This window comes from Formica exsecta, unplaced genomic scaffold (assembly GCF_003651465.1).
Source record: "Formica exsecta isolate Colony F162 unplaced genomic scaffold, ASM365146v1 scaffold113, whole genome shotgun sequence".
In the NCBI taxonomy this organism is placed as follows: domain Eukaryota; kingdom Metazoa; phylum Arthropoda; class Insecta; order Hymenoptera; family Formicidae; genus Formica; species Formica exsecta.
Genome location: NW_021848470.1, coordinates 90,832 through 108,266, shown reverse-complemented (window position 1 = coordinate 108,266; position 17,435 = coordinate 90,832). Strand labels below are relative to the sequence as shown.

The 17,435-nt window shown below is 31.2% G+C and overlaps 1 protein-coding gene across 4 annotated transcripts in view; it reads right to left on the bottom strand.

Moving 5' to 3' along the window:
• Positions 1 to 17,435, bottom strand: part of LOC115236899 (protein phosphatase Slingshot) — a 167,458-nt gene that overhangs the window by 117,564 nt on the left and 32,459 nt on the right. Inside the window, exon 1 of one of the 4 annotated variants that reach the window (XM_029809644.1) lies at positions 2,363 to 2,792. The exons of the other annotated variants lie outside the window; for them this stretch is intronic. Within the exon in view, the coding sequence (XP_029665504.1) occupies positions 2,363 to 2,445 (83 nt within the window). The 5' untranslated portion in view covers positions 2,446 to 2,792. Of the gene's footprint in view, positions 1 to 2,362; positions 2,793 to 17,435 lie in introns of those variants that run through there. 4 annotated transcript variants of the gene reach the window in all.

Genomic DNA, 17,435 nt, shown 5'->3' with positions numbered 1-17,435 from the left:
TGCGTTGGTCTCCGTTTGATTTTATAAACTGTTCTTCACTGTTCTAACTGATTCCTTCAAGTCATACTTAATGATGTTTTTTTTGTCTGTACAATAGTAGCAAAAAACTGTCAAAATTTAAAAAAAGAACATATTTCTTACATTTATAGTGTTTGAAAAATCAAATAAATAAATCCCGATTATAAAAAGAAAGTATCACAAAATAATATGATTTTTAATATCTTCGTAAAAGAAAATAGTTGTAATTAATATTTTTCCTAATTTATGACAAAAACTTTTAATAGTAAATACTCCTGATATCAATTGCAAGAAACAAAAAAAAATTGAGTAATTTACAGGAAGAGAGAAAAAGAGAGAGAGAGAGAGAGATAATATTTTTCTACAATTTTTAGTAAATAACTTTTAAGCGAGTACGTAGATTTAAATCAAATTTTGCACAAATATTTATTAGAGTTTTCTTATTATATGTGAAAATTTTTATTTCATTGGTAATTGATTTTTTCTTTGTCAAATTTGTCAATAAGTGCTACAATACACGATTTTCCATAAGAAGCAATTCTAACTTTAAACTTGAATAATTTCCAAACTGTTAAGAGAATTGTGCTTAGGTTTTGCACAGATACTCAGAAGAAATAGTAGAACAGTCTACAAAATTTTCATGCTTTTGTCAATGTTTTGACAAATGACACATAGATCCTTAAAATTATTTTGATATATCTTGAGTACTTTTCATATTTGCAATACAAAATCCATAGCAATATTTCTTTTCATAAATAACAGTTACTGTTAAACAATAAAGATATTTTCGTAAATAGAACATTTCTAACCACTTGTTATTCTAGGAATTCCAAACAAAGTAAGAGACAAGAATAACTCGAATATACAGTTAATTCCAAGGTTAATGTCAAACAAGATTTAAAGTGTATCCTATGATCAATACATGTAGTTGTCATCTTTCAAAAAATTATTAAACATATAGTTATCATCACAACATATGTTATCATCTTTCAAAAAATTGTTAAACATTTTGTAAAACGAAACAAAATGGTATTTCTGAAACTTTTATTTAATCAGAAATAGTTAATTATTAATAACCGAATGTCGTATCAATGTAAAACTGTTGCGTACTGTTTACTTTCATCACCGTATTTACGATCGCTTGTATCAACAGTTGTATGTTGAAAGTGACAAATAAACATTGAGGTTAAGACCGAGGAGAAACGGACGTTGTAACGTAAATCGCGATGTGCGCTATTAAATATTTAATGTTTCTGCTTGAATCAATTTACATCAAATGTTCGATACGCTCGTAAAAAACGCTAAATATTGTCGCGTTCGACAATGAACATTGTGACACGAACATTACAACAACAGTTTTCGAACACATTTCCGCATATTTGGAAAACATGATATATTCTTTTATAACTTATTGTTAGGTCAAGTTGCTCACCGACCCCATATTTAGTTTACCCAATCTCGGATGAATGTTTCAATGTCCCTTTCTAAATCACAGTCTTACCATAACATAAACAGTCTCAATCTCTCGTGAATATCGCTGATAGTTGAGGGAGCCAAATACGCCGATTCTTTGTCTCTTTCAGAGCATTTTACACGAACGTTTTAAAATATATTTTTTGGAAAATCTTCGATATAGAGGCGACCTCATAAAATTTTTTAAAATTCACATATTTTATGTGAGGCGTAGAAACCTAATCCGTTGAAGAAAATAGTTTTTCCATTTTTTATATATTCCTGATTAAACATAGTAATTTTATGCATGCAATATGACGCCGAGTACATTGTCTGATTGATATATAAAAAAATAACCTTTTTTGTTATGATGTTATTTACTGTATATTTTTGCGCTATACTTATAAGTAAAGAGTAAACTTAACCTAACCTGCACCGCCACCCAAAAAAAATTCCAACCTAACCCAAACCTCTTTCCAGTTTTTAAATTAAAGTTTGGTGTGGGTTAGGTTAGAATTTTTGGGGGGAGGGGACGCAGAAGATATTTCGCCTCTCCCCCGTCCACACGTTTACTTTTCACTTCCACAAAACAATATTTAGAATAAACACATAAACACATTAACAAAAGAGGGATACTATCTCCAAATCGTCTTATTTTATCAATATAAAAAAACAGGGGAACAAGACAATTTTTTTCAACGGATCCGGTTTCTATGCCTCAAAATACATAAAATGCATGAGTTTCAAAAAATTTCGTGAAGTCGCCCCCAATATCAAAGATTTATCATTTTTTGTTAACTCAGAATTTTTTAATTCACAGATATGCGTATCGGTACACGATTAACACAGTCAATATAAACGCCGTGATTACGTTAAAAGCGAACGTAAATACCTGATGTATTGGATGTATCCGTGTCTGGCGTCTTCGAGCAGGAACCCCGTAGGGTTCCTCATTTCGATATTTTCGAAGACCATCGAAGTCGGTCCACGAGACACTCGATGTGGTTGTGTACCTAACCACTTTGTCTCTCCATCAATCCTTTTCTCGCCGTGTTGCACTTGTCTCACACGAGTACGACATTTAAAGCGTGCGATGGACGAGCGCGATATGCTCGTCGAACGATTTTTCCGAAAACTCGTATCTCCGAAACATCGTCTTTCTCGATTTCGGAGAGCCAGCGTCGTGATATGACGACGATTATTCGACTTAACGCTAAATTCACGCGGCCGAACACGAAAAGTGGCGTTTCACATCGAAGCGACGCGCAACCAACGTACACGTGTGCGACGTCGTTAGACGACTGAAGCTTGAGGCTTTCTCGAGCAGGCGCAGTCTGCGCTGCAGACAGGCGCGCAAGAGTCTCACCCCCCTCTTTTCTTATCCCCTCCCGACACCCTACCATCCATCCCGCGGTCGACACGCAGATTCAACATTCAACCTCTCTTACTCGAAGCAGCTTCTCGGTCAATCGGGATGAAGGCGCACATCGTGTGTCGAGGAGAAAAAAAAGACGTTTTCCTGTATCACGGCATCTTAACATGTTTTCATCGCGTACATTTATTATGACGTATATGTACATGGTGTCCTAAATAAAACTTGTTAATTAAACATATGACAAAATATGTTAATTTTTACAATCCCATTGTATTACCTACGTGAACTTGGCAGCACACTTTTAATAAGAAAAGTTTTCAATATATAAAACGATAGTATTTTGTTTGTAATTGTTTGTAGTAACAATGTTTTCGTTTGTAGTTCAAACCAACAAAAAAAAATAAATATTTTTTTAAAATGACTGTCACCTTTAAGATAAAAACAAATTGTCGATATATCCTGATTCAAAATCGTTTGTAATTGTTTGTAGTGATTTTCCTTTTGTTTGTAGTTGAATAGTTTAAAAGTTACAACGTATTTGCAATAAACAAATAACGTTACTTTGTCAATTCTAAAGATATCTCAATTCCGCTTGCGCCATGTGTTTTAGAATTGTTTGTAGTTGTTTGTAGTTATTTTGCTTTCGTTTGTAGTTAAATAGTTTAAAAATTACAACGTATTCGCAATAAATAAACAACATAACTTTATCAATATTACAGATATCATGAATCCGCTTGCGCCATGTGTTTTAGAATTGTTTGTAGTTGTTTATAGTGATTTGGTTTTCGTTTATAGATGAATAGTTTAAAAACTACGTTATTTGTTTATTGTAAATATGTTGTAACTTTTGAACTATTCAACTACAAACGAAAGCAAAATCACAAACAACTACAAACGATTCTAAAACACATGGCGTAAGCGGATTCATGATATCTTTAAAATTGACAAAGTTACATTATTTGTTCACCTTCTTTAAAAAAAAGTGGAAAAAGGCGCCAAGTGCACGCGCACAAGCACCTTTTACTATAAAAAAACTCTTATACAAAATAGTGTTATCTCAATTTGTTGTGAAAAAGTCTTATACAAAATAGTGTTACTTTAATACAAAAACATTGTCATATTCAAACTAAAAAACTATTTTACAAAATAGTTATTTTAATTTTCTACAAAAATAGTGAGATATATAAAAATACTGCGCCAATAAAAATTTATATTACAAAATTTATTTATTATTATTTCTAATATTAAAAATTGTGTCTCATAAATTGCAATGTGATTAAAATAGTGGAACATATTTAAGTGAAAAAAAGTTTTTATTAAACAAAAATTTAAGTATAAAATAACTTTTTAAATTCTGAACTTGCATATTTCGAGAGCAACAAATTCAGACAATATATCAGTACCAAATTTAAGCGCCGAACACGAAAAGTGGCGTTTCACATCGAAGCGACGCGCAACCAACGTACACGTGTGCGACGTCGTTAGACGACTGAAGCTTGAGGCTTTCTCGAGCAGGCGCAGTCTGCGCTGCAGACAGGCGCGCAAGAGTCTCACCCCCCTCTTTTCTTATCCCCTCCCGACACCCTACCATCCATCCCGCGGTCGACAAGCAGATTCAACATTCAACCTCTCTTACTCGAAGCAGCTTCTCGGTCAATCGGGATGAAGGCGCACATCGTGTGTCGAGGAGAAAAAAAAGACGTTTTCCTGTATCACGGCATCTTAACATGTTTTCATCGCGTACATTTATTATGACGTATATGTACATGGTGTCCTAAATAAAACTTGTTAATTAAACATATGACAAAATATGTTAATTTTTACAATCCCATTGTATTACCTACGTGAACTTGGCAGCACACTTTTAATAAGAAAAGTTTTCAATATATAAAACGATAGTATTTTGTTTGTAATTGTTTGTAGTAACAATGTTTTCGTTTGTAGTTCAAACCAACAAAAAAAAAAATAAAAATTTTTTTAAAATGACTGTCACCTTTAAGATAAAAACAAATTGTCGATATATCCTGATTCAAAATCGTTTGTAATTGTTTGTAGTGATTTTCCTTTTGTTTGTAGTTGAATAGTTTAAAAGTTACAACGTATTTGCAATAAACAAATAACGTTACTTTGTCAATTCTAAAGATATCTCAATTCCGCTTGCGCCATGTGTTTTAGAATTGTTTGTAGTTATTTGTAGTTATTTTGCTTTCGTTTGTAGTTAAATAGTTTAAAAGTTACAACGTATTCGCAATAAATAAACAACATAACTTTATCAATATTACAGATATCATGAATCCGCTTGCGCCATGTGTTTTAGAATTGTTTGTAGTTGTTTATAGTGATTTGGTTTTCGTTTATAAATGAATAGTTTAAAAACTACGTTATTTGTTTATTGTAAATATGTTGTAACTTTTGAACTATTCAACTACAAACGAAAGCAAAATCACAAACAACTACAAACGATTCTAAAACACATGGCGTAAGCGGATTCATGATATCTTTAAAATTGACAAAGTTACATTATTTGTTCACCTTCTTTAAAAAAAAGTGGAAAAAGGCGCCAAGTGCACGCGCACAAGCACCTTTTACTATAAAAAAACTCTTATACAAAATAGTGTTATCTCAATTTGTTGTGAAAAAGTCTTATACAAAATAGTGTTACTTTAATACAAAAACATTGTCATATTCAAACTAAAAAACTATTTTACAAAATAGTTATTTTAATTTTCTACAAAAATAGTGAGATATATAAAAATACTGCGTTAAAACGCATATTTCGAGAGCAACAAATTCAGACAATATATCAGTACCAAACTTAAGTGAGCAACAAATTTTTTTCTGGTGGTTCACTCTTCAAAGTTTGCACGCTGTGTGGCTTTCCGGCATTATTTATATTTATTTTGCAAGCAACAAATTCGGAACTTGCATATTTCGAGAACAACAAATTCAGACAATACATCAGTACCAAATTTAAGCGAGCAACAAATTTTTTTCTGATAGTTTACTCTTGTAAGTTTGTACGCTGTGTGCGGCTTTCCGGCATTATTTATACTTATTTTGCAAGCAACAAATTTGAAACTTATATATTTCGAGAGCAACAAATTCTTATATTATTGTTATGTACAATTTTATTGCTATATATATATTGTTCCGTTAGCTTAATCATGTTTTAGTGGAACATCATCTTTTTTTTAAACTTACACAGCAACAAATTTTTTTCTTTGGCAACTTTTTAGCAACAAATGAGCAACAAATAAAAATATTAATTAGTATTGATTCTGCTCATTTTGTTCCGCTAACTTATAAAACGTTTACTGATAATCTAAGGTACTCCCAACTATCCGACTCGCGTATAGATACCTGGGGTGCCTCGTTGCTGCGCGCGATCTTTGCTTTGCGTGATTTGGCGTGACATACTACCGTGTCTCTTGATTGCAAATACGTTGTAACTTTTAAACTATTCAACTATAAACAAAAGCAAAATCATTACTAAAAACAACAAATAACTGCAAACGATTCTAAAACACATGGCGCAAGCGGATTCGAGATATCTTTAAAATCGACAAAATTACGTTATTTATTTATTGCAAATATGTTGTAACTTTTAAACTATTCAAATAAAAATGAAAGGAAAATCACTACAAACAACTACAAACGATTCTGAATCAAGATATATCATTTTTTTTATCTTAAAATCGGGTGGCAGTCATTTCTAAAAAATTTTTTATTTTTTAATGGTTTGAATTACAAACGAAAATATTGATACTACAAACAACTACAAACGAAATACTATCGTTTTATATATCAAAAACTTTTTTTATTAAAAGTGCCAAGTCCACATAGATCATTGTATTGATAATTGCAACAGTTGCAAGCCAAGTTGTCTTGTTCCATATCCATATAATTTCTCTTATAACTTGTAAAATATAATACATATTTTATAGCAAAGAAAATATCTATATATCGAAACAATCATAGAATGCAAGAGAATCTTGAAGAGTCGCCGTCATGTGTTTCACCCTCACAAAATCATAGATCTGAACACTTCAAGTATATCCGTATTTGTTATAATATATAATTATTGCAATATAATTAAAAGAAATATCATTATACAGGGTGTTTCAAAAGTGGAGGTCAATCGCTCGGGATGTGATTGAGAACCCAAAAACAAGAAAAAAAATTGATATAAACATAAGTCCGGCCTTTCGAGTTATTGTTATTTTTATGTTAAAATTTCAAATTGCTTTGCTTTCAAATTTTTACGTCAAAATTGAAAGAAGAGATGCTTTTTATGAGTTTTATAACATAATTAAAGTCAAATAAAAGTTGCGGGCTGCTTTAGCACTGTCCAGAATAAAAACAAAAAAAAAACATAATAAAAAAATATAAATAAAATAAAAAATCAATACAAAAAAAATCAATAAAATAAAAAATAAATACAAAAAAAATAAAATAAAAAATAAATACAAAAAAATAAATAAAATAAAATAAATAAATACAAAACCATCTCTTCTTTCAATTTTGGAAGACCATTCCACTTTTGAAACATCCGGTATGTATAAGAAGATCATGACTTTTTTCATGTATTGTTGTCTAAAGAATTTAAAAATCTTTTTTTAACAAGGATTAAACTAGAAATCCAGCTATAAAAAAATTTTAATATCAGATATATTAATAACTAAGTATGTTTCACGAATTAGATTTTTGTTAATATAAAATTATATCGAAATTAAATGAAATTCTCTGTTTTCTCTTAAATTAAATTTATCAGAATACTTTAATTTTTTATAATTATCAAATAATTTCTGTTATTTAAATTTTGTTTTTAATTTTTGGCGAAAAAAATATCAAAATTTGTATTAAAACATTAATTTACGACATATTGTATATAAATTTTCTGGAAGACTTCGTACATTCAAAAAACTATATATTTCACTGAAAAACTTCACTGAATTATAATTCAAAATGAGTTGATTATGTACATCGTCCGACTCATAAAAAAAAATCCGATAATTGCTAGATGAAGGCAATGAATGCTATCCAAATTGTGTAATTCGGCCATGACGTCAACATTAATCAACGTTGTCTCTTTCTCAATCTTTTTTCGCACCGGATCTATTTATTATATCACATTCGTATATTGAAACACACTCACTGTTAGCAAAAGAACATCGTGCAAATCAGACTTAATGATGCCAAGTACTCTTTAATCAGCGAATAATCTCGTAAATTCGCCTCAAGGCGAATATTACATTACACGATTAAGTATATTTAGAGATCTATTGCATGTTGCACGACATGCACATACTATTATAGCAATTGTCCGTAACTAGAGAGAGAAGGAGGGAGGGAGAGATAAAGAGAGGGGAGGGAGGGGAGAGAAAGACAGAGAGAGAGAGAGAGAGAATTATGCAGTCCATGATAGCTCATTGTATAAACAAGTCAAAAGTATTTCATTCGCAAGAAATAGAAGGATTCCAAAACAACGACACATTTATATAATTGCAACAACGTTCTGTCTGTTCGCCAAATTTTTGTCAATCAATAACAAAGTTTGTTAAGAATTTCCAATCCATTTGCTTGATACTCCACATACTCATGTGGAGTGTATGAACATTTCCATTCCACCAAACGGTAATTACTGGAAACGATATTCAATCGATTAATGTGAATGTTGAATCTTATCTTTATCTAAAATATTCGTAAATATTCATGCGCAATTGTCAAATAAAAATCAATCGATATTTTCGTTCAATTTTCATTCTGATGATATAGAAAATCGATATAAAAATATGGTACAAATGAAGATGAGGGGAGACACCTCCGATGACTTTGACCTTGACATATGTTGTCAAGGTCATGACCCTGAGTAACTTTTCCTTATAACTTAATCGGCGGTCTCTTATAATTTCTGAGATATTTAAAGTTAAAGTTTGATTCGAAACAAAAATTTGGTTTGGGTTATACAACGTAACTCTAACCAAATTTTTCTTTTATATCAGAAATAGGTTTGGGTTAGGTTATATCTTCCGGAAGTGGAGCCCCCCGTAGCGGGGGGGGGGGAACCCACTGTGTCCACACATACATTTTCCCATCCATACAACAATTGTGGGGTCACGATGTGGGGTTTTGTATCGTTTTCTTTCCATCTTTAAAATATAACAAATAATTACATATCTATATTACATTAAATAACTTCAAAATGCATATTTAAGTAAATGTGTGTCCATAAGAATGAACATTAATAAAATTCGCCAAGTTAAATTCAAAATATAAAGTTAAACACACATTTATATTGTCAACTTCATTTGTTAATAACTTTTTAATAAACAATGACCGACGGCTAAAACCTTTTGAATGTTGTTCAAGGTAATGACCTTGACAACATATGTCAAGGTCAAAGTCATCGGAGATGCCTCCCCTCATCTTCATTTTTACCAAAAGTATATATAAAATTCTATACAAAGAATATTTTTAAAAGAACATTATTCTTTTTTTTTTTAATTTGTTACAAATTGCTCTTATTCTTTTTTATAACGAACATCTGTTACTGACTCAGTGTACTATTATGCTACGAAAACAAATGATAAAACACCTGAAACGTCAAGCAATAAATAATAAATATTATTAAGAATAATTGAACTTGTGCAACCATCAAAAATTAAGATTTAATCGATTAAATCGTTGTTTAAATATTATAATCAACTACATCGCTACGTTTTCGCTATAGAAAATCAACTAGAAATAATTAAGCAACGCGGTAGCCACGCGTTAGCAACGCGTAGCAACGCGTCGCGATGCCAAGTAAATATTTTAAAAAATGATATATATCGCAAATCCATATTTCTGCATGGGATTAATCATTAAAATATTGATTTTTTTTGTCAAGCACCTACTTAATTATGTGGTTGTAATTGCCGCATTGCAAACAATGACTCATCGTACCGTCCTACACGTTTGTAGATTCTTTTCTTCGAGATTTCGTTATACAAATCGTATCTCAATTTTTTCACTGTCAAGGGGAGACAAGCGTGCATTAATCTGCGTCAACTGGTCCAGTCTCGTACAATTGAAATACAATTGAAATCGCGATTACATGCCCGTAGGGTAAGCGAAACTAGGTCGTGTTATATCTAAGATTACAAGGTAGAGCCGAATGACTTTGCAACGTGTTTCGATGTTATTAATGTTTTCATTCGTAGTCGAGCATGTCAAATGCGCGGTATAATAGTTATCGGTTTGTTCCTCACGCGTGAAGATATTCGCATATAATTTACGAGCAAATGAAAAAAAAAAAAATATTGACGCACGATGAAAACCTTAATGAAACATAATGCAAGAAATCACATCAATATTCTCGATGCATCGTACTCTTACGTCACGCATATCAATGACGTAAAAGTTAAGGAGAAATTCTCTCGTTCCCTCTCGATAACTCCTTTCGGAATAATTAACAGTCGAGCTATCAGATCGGTTCTCGGCGCACGAAACGATGGAAATCTTTGACGGTCGCACGTCGCGCTGTTGAATATTCATGATTTAATCATTGACGTATCGACAACTATATACAACTTCGTAGAAGAGAATTTTGGCTATGCATAAATTAATTGCGGATTACTCGCGATAACACTTCGATAAATTTTCTTCTAATCTTCTTGAAAATTAGATTCTTTATCAGTCGTTTGCACGCGACTCACGATGAAACAAGAAATCTCAAAGAAGATATCCCAGTATCAGTGAGCGTTTATGCATACAGAGAAAACCCCTATTAAGTTAGCCCCCCACCAGCGCTAAATAAGTTCTAACCTAGATTAAAATTAGGTGCTAATAAGGTGCCAAAGTCCGAAATTAGGTGCTCAAACCGTTTGGCAGAAAATTAGATGGATACTGGGGAGGCTGGCTTCGCATTAAACTGGCCCCCCCATACAATAAAATATATAAATAAAATAATTAATAAAAAAACAAATACATAATAATTAAGTGTTAATTAAGTACTCTCAGAAATCATTAAGGGGGTTACCTGGTTTGGAGGGTAAAAAAAATCGATTTATTTTTTGCATTTTCTTAAATAATAACTATTCCAGAATATTTTCTGTAAATTTAAGTTCGATTCCTTGAAAATTTTCAAAGTTATAGTGGTTGGAGCTGTTCTTCTAATCTTCTTGAAAATTAGATTCTTTATCAGTCGTTTGCACGCGACTCACGATGAAACAAGAAATCTCAAAGAAGATATCCCAGTATCAGTGAGCGTTTATGCATACAGAGAAAACCCCTATTAAGTTAGCCCCCCACCAGCGCTAAATAAGTTCTAACCTAGATTAAAATTAGGTGCTAATAAGGTGCCAAAGTCCGAAATTAGGTGCTCAAACCGTTTGGCAGAAAATTAGATGGATACTGGGGAGGCTGGCTTCGCATTAAACTGGCCCCCCCATACAATAAAATATATAAATAAAATAATTAATAAAAAAACAAATACATAATAATTAAGTGTTAATTAAGTACTCTCAGAAATCATTAAGGGGGTTACCTGGTTTGGAGGGTAAAAAAAATCGATTTATTTTTTGCATTTTCTTAAATAATAACTATTCCAGAATATTTTCTGTAAATTTAAGTTCGATTCCTTGAAAATTTTCAAAGTTATAGTGGTTGGAGCTGATGCGATGAACAATCAGCGATTAGATTTGGCGCACCGCAAATCGAAAAAATGACCTGGTAAGAACATTAATGAGAACAATTAAAAAAAAAAAACAGAAATATTCTAATTGAAAACTTTAAACGCGTTTTTCTCGAAACGTGTTTTTTTGATTTTGTTGACAGTGTAGAAAGAAAACGGCTCAATGTAATGATTTAGGCTTTTGGGATTTTAAGTATATCCATACGCTAAACGTAAAAAAAGTAATAAATTTTTCAACATAATATTTTTTTAAACAATTTAATTGCAATAAAAATAATATGAAAATAAACTTATTTTTTCATAACGGCATAATTTTACCAATTCGCAATTTTTTTTTAATTGCAATAGGTTTAGCATATACGTTTATCATTATTAATTACAAATCAATTTGATTTTTTTTGTTTTAAACGACTGGTTTTGACTCTACAATGTCAGCAATTTGACAGTCATTGTAGACATGTCCGCCGCGCATGAAGATATCTTAACTATATCATATTATTTTTATATATATACAAATTCATAGATATTGTGTAAAGTGTGAATAAAATATCTGTATAAATTTGAAATTGATAATAGTAACTATTTGTCCAAAGAAAAATCACAAAAATAGTTATTTTTTATCGCTTCCAAACAAGGTAACCCCCTTAAGACATATCCAAAATAAAATTTTTTTATACCACTTTACAGCGACGGACGCGACCGGCGTTTAAGTTCGAAATTTTGCCAAACGAATCGAACACTTAATTCGGCGTTTAGATATCTTGGCATAATATTAACTAACGAGTATTTTGATACCAATAACTATCGAGCACCTAATTATTTAATAGGACTTCCACGGTAGCATGTGGACCATCTCACAAGAGTAAAACCCTATTAAATAATTAGGTGCTCGATAATTACTGATATCAAAATACTCATTAATTAATATTATGTTAAAATATCTAAATGCTGAATTAAGTGCTCGATCCGTTTGGCAGAATTTCGAACTTAAACCCCCCCCCCCCCCAAGTATACACCTAATTTTCTGCCAAACGGTCTGAGCACCTAATTTCGGATTTCGGCACCCAATTAGCACCTAATTAGCACTTAATTTTAATATAGGTTAGAACTTATTTAGCGCTGATGGGTGGAGGGAAAGGCTAACTTAATAGGGATCAGAGAAAAAGGTTACTTTAAATTGAATATATCTATTTGTTTTACTTATATTTGTTTCGTTATAAAAACATAATTATGTACAAAACCTTATTTTATTGAATAAAAATGTAATAGTTTCGTTGCATTAAATCATATTGTTTGTCATTATTGTTTGTCATTATTATTTGAAAAATAACTATTATTTGGAATAATGTTTTCCAACCAGATAATATTTGTTTCTTTACACTAAATATACTGCGTTAAATCATATTGTTTGACGAAAAAATAACTATTATTTGGAATAGTATAATTTATTCGTTTACCGCTATTCACTGTACACATATTCAAGTTTTTGTCATAAGCGTATACGTATAAAGCCTGCAACATGCGGCTAATAACATTCAACAACCATTTCTATCAATTTCATTTTTGATATGATCTCTATAAAGAAGAATTCAAATATTGAACTAATTTTTGAAAACTCGGACAGATAAATGTCCGATTTTTCACTTATTCTCACAAAAATTGTCCGAATAAGTGAAGTTAAGTTTTTCTGCATGCCATGGCCCTAAGATGCCGCGAAGATTTAATTAGAAAGATGTAATAACAGGTAATGTAACTTTATCTAACTTGTTCTAAGCTTCATTTAAAATGTTCAAAACAACATGATGAATCTTTTAAATAAAACAAGAATATTACTTAAAGAAAACAATAAAATTGTTTGAAAAAATAATATAATTGTTTAAGTTAAAGAAAAAGTGAAATTCATTCAAAAAATATTTTATTTAAAGTAAATAAATATGTTATTTGAAAACCAAACAATCATATTTGTTACTTCAAACATTAGTATGGTTGAACTATTCCAATCCCATTATATTTCTTTAGTTTCAACAAAATTTATTAAATCCAAAGAAACTTTTCTCTCTGTGCTATTTAAAAATGAATCGAATATTGCAGTTTTATACAAATATTTAAAAATAAATCGAATATCTAGGTAATATATTCGAAATATTCGAGTAATGACAGCACTAATCCGAATTATAATACCTATGATTGATTCGTATCACGCACATACCGATATCATGTTATTCATATACATGTCAGCTAACATCATCAGTGCATTGACCTTAGTTATACGATTGTCGTATGTACGTGCATATATATATTCGCTTTGCCGGCTCATCCATGCAAAACGCGAGCGAACACCGTATAAACGCTAATACGTTCGTGGAGAAGCTGAGAGGCAGACAGCCTGGAATGCATGTGTGTCTCACTTGATAAACATCTATTCACGAATTGTTTTGATAGAGGTATCATTGACTCCCGATTAAACAATAAATTTGCACAGTTTACTCGCTGGAATTTACCTTCCGGTAAAATTATTTGCGTTCAAAATTGGTAAATTTACTTAAAAAATTTACTTACTTTCTGTGATAATACAAAGTGAATTTGTTCTTGTCGAGAAAATTTAATCGTAAAAAATAAATTTTCAAAATTAATCTATAACAATATGGCATCGTGTTTTGCATTTACACACGTTCGAGAACTATAAATATTAAAAATGATTAGAAAGCATAATATGTAATAAAAATATATAGATAAATTCTAAATACTTTTATATTTAATTAAAAATAGTATGTAAAATAATGTCCAATATATGATATGAATCAATAATACAAATCAACGGACTATTGCATTGTATTATTCGGGAATTTAAAATAACAATTACAAAGAAGAGAATTAGTCGTCATTGCAAACCAGTTTTTCTGAATACGCAGAGATTGCTTTACTCGACGGATATATGCATTTTAAAATTTCATACTAGCATCCGTATTCGATAACGATCGCGAGAAAAGCTAATAGTACGTGCATATATTGCACTAAGACACGCGATGTGAAAATCTATTCCGCGATACATGTCATATCACTTTTTACGTTCTCATCAAGAGCTTAAGGAAGAATGACAAATAAGTTTAATGAACCCGCAACTAGTTTTATCTCCTGCTGGCGTACTCCGTTGAGAAAAAAAAAATCTATCTGAAAGATTGGCATGTAATCTATGCACGGCCTTTCGGAGACAAGAAAATAAACTCGCAAAAATATAGACATTGTGAAAAAGAACAGTCAAAAAAGAGAACACTTTATGATACGCTTTGAATATTTCATATTTTATAAATCAACATCGTTCTAAACATACTACGTGGCGCAAAAAAATGAAACATTCAATTTATAATCTAATATAAAAAAATGTTTAAGCACAAATATTATAATATTAAATATTTCGAGATAGAACTTATTGAACTCTTCATTAAGTATCAGTACAGTAATTAACATTATGTATAATGTATGCTAGTAATTGTATTTTTTTTCCTCTCTCTCTCTTTCTCATTATGTATATAAATTTCTTTATATTTAGTAGAATCAAAATGTGGTTATTTAAACTGACAGTCTCGGATTTATACTCTTGTGTCGATCGGCGCGCAAAAGATATATACGCGAATAAATAACTAGACGCAATAAGCTGATGTAAACGATATATAGGATGTTCCAGAAAATTATATTTCTCATAACCACACAGATTTTTTCAAAACTTGAGAGAAAACGATTCTTCAATAAAAATTTCTTTAAAATCAATTGCATTCATCAAATTTTTTACGCAACATATCAAATTAAAATTTTATTAAACTATTAAAAAATCCAATAATTAATATTGAAAAACTAAAAGGAAACAAAAGTTTATCGATTTGCACTTTTAACATAATTCGCTTAGAAACCGTAACTTTGATATCTTGATTTGAGAACGATTGATATCTTGATATGTAGCAACAATTCAACTTAATTTCGTCAAAAATCCCTATATCATTTCATGATTTATGTCAAAGAAATTCTTGTCATAAAACTATTTTCACGAACCTCGGACAAGAACAATCGACCAATGCATGTCGCAAGACGGAAACCAATTACCAAGTTTCGAAGCATGATACAATCTCAAATTGTGTAAGATCGCTCTTTGTTTGCACTCCTCCGAAATGCTCGGCTGAAATATAGTTCAGGGTTACGTACGAAACTCTCGAAAATCTCGGTAATTCGGCAGATATATAAAGAATGGCGTATAAAGCAAATATAATACGTACATATTATAGTAATTACAATTTAATATCATTAATAACGTAATCATTAAATGTATATGTGATTTGAAAATAATCAATACTCATTAATTCAAAACAGAAGTTATTCAAAACAGAAAATATAAAAAATTAGATAGAATCATTAAATCTATCAGCGCAATATTTTTCTAATGACAATATTAATAGCATTATATAATATAATTAGCATCAAAATTTTTAATTTTTAGAAATCGGGAAACTAATTTTTTGGCTCCAGATTGGTCTCCCTAAAATATCATTTTCAACCATCTAAAAATCACTGAAAGATAGACGTTAATAATTTTATATATTCCCTAATCTTTCTCAGTTATCTAAAATTCGTAAATATGATTTGCGTTTTAGAATAATTCTTAGATTTCTTGTTATCTCTCGAATATTAAAAAAAAATAAAACTCAAAGATACAAAAAATAAATTGCGATATGTCATTAATCTGAAAAGGAAAAGTCTTATTGCGCAGCGTATTGTACCTATCGCAACTATAAATTCGTGATCTGTAAAATATTATAACATCCATATTGAGGAGAAAGTACATAGTTAAAAGTAGGATAACAAATAGAGGAGAAATAATATATATCATTTTCTGTATTTACTTTTCACTCGCGTATAAAAAACTATCGGAATCTGCGAGACTATAATGAGCAGCGTGTATGCGGCATTATCCACGTTAGCGAGAGAAAATACGTGTATATCCGGCTATTATCCTCGCGAGTCTCGTGACTCTTTGTTAGTGAAATTTACAAACGACCAGGAATCCCGTTCAAGGTAGACCGCCTCGGTCCGCTTCGGGCATCTGAGAGAGCGGGTCGTCAGAAGATCTTACGAGCTTCAACTTCTCTCCGCTCGCGATGTGATATTTAAGGTACAATCATGCGTCTCTTAAAATGCGATGGTCGACAAAAGCGCTAACTCGCTTTTTAGCAACTCGATCGTTAACAGGCGTATTAACAAGCCTGGAACTCGATACACACGTCGAGTTGTAACTGCGAGACATATTGAAACCGTAAACATTATGTAATTGGAGATTGAACGCCTTAAGGGCAACAAAATATTGCGATCTCTATGACTGTTAAATAGACCTACAATTGTCCGTCCAACTGGTGATACGCCAAGATGTGATACAGAAAATTAGAGCAGCATCAATTACGCACGAGATTGTAGATTAACGATAAACACCGGATGTTCCTTTCTTTTTCTTGTAACGAGCGATCGAAGTTTTCTTCGTGGCAAAAGCGACGAGGCGTGCAGAAAATTATGGCGACGCCAGACGAAGTTAGGGCAACGCGTCTACCCCGTGACGGACACTAATAAGTTTGCGGTCAGGCTCTAGATTTATGGCAAGTCATATGGAACGTAAAAAGAAAGCACATCGCTAGCCATGTTGTTGTTGTTGTTGTTGTTGTTACTATTGTCGAAACGATATTTAGGTGAAAATGTATTATTGCAGCTGCTCAAATTTATGAGAAAATTGAGAATGCGGAATTTTTGCAAAACATGTGTGTGAATTATTTATTATACAAAGTACGGCATTTAAATTGATATATCTAAATATCATAAAAACAAAGCATTTTATAAAAAAATGTTTCAGACAAAAGTTCTTTGCTTTGAGGAAGAGAA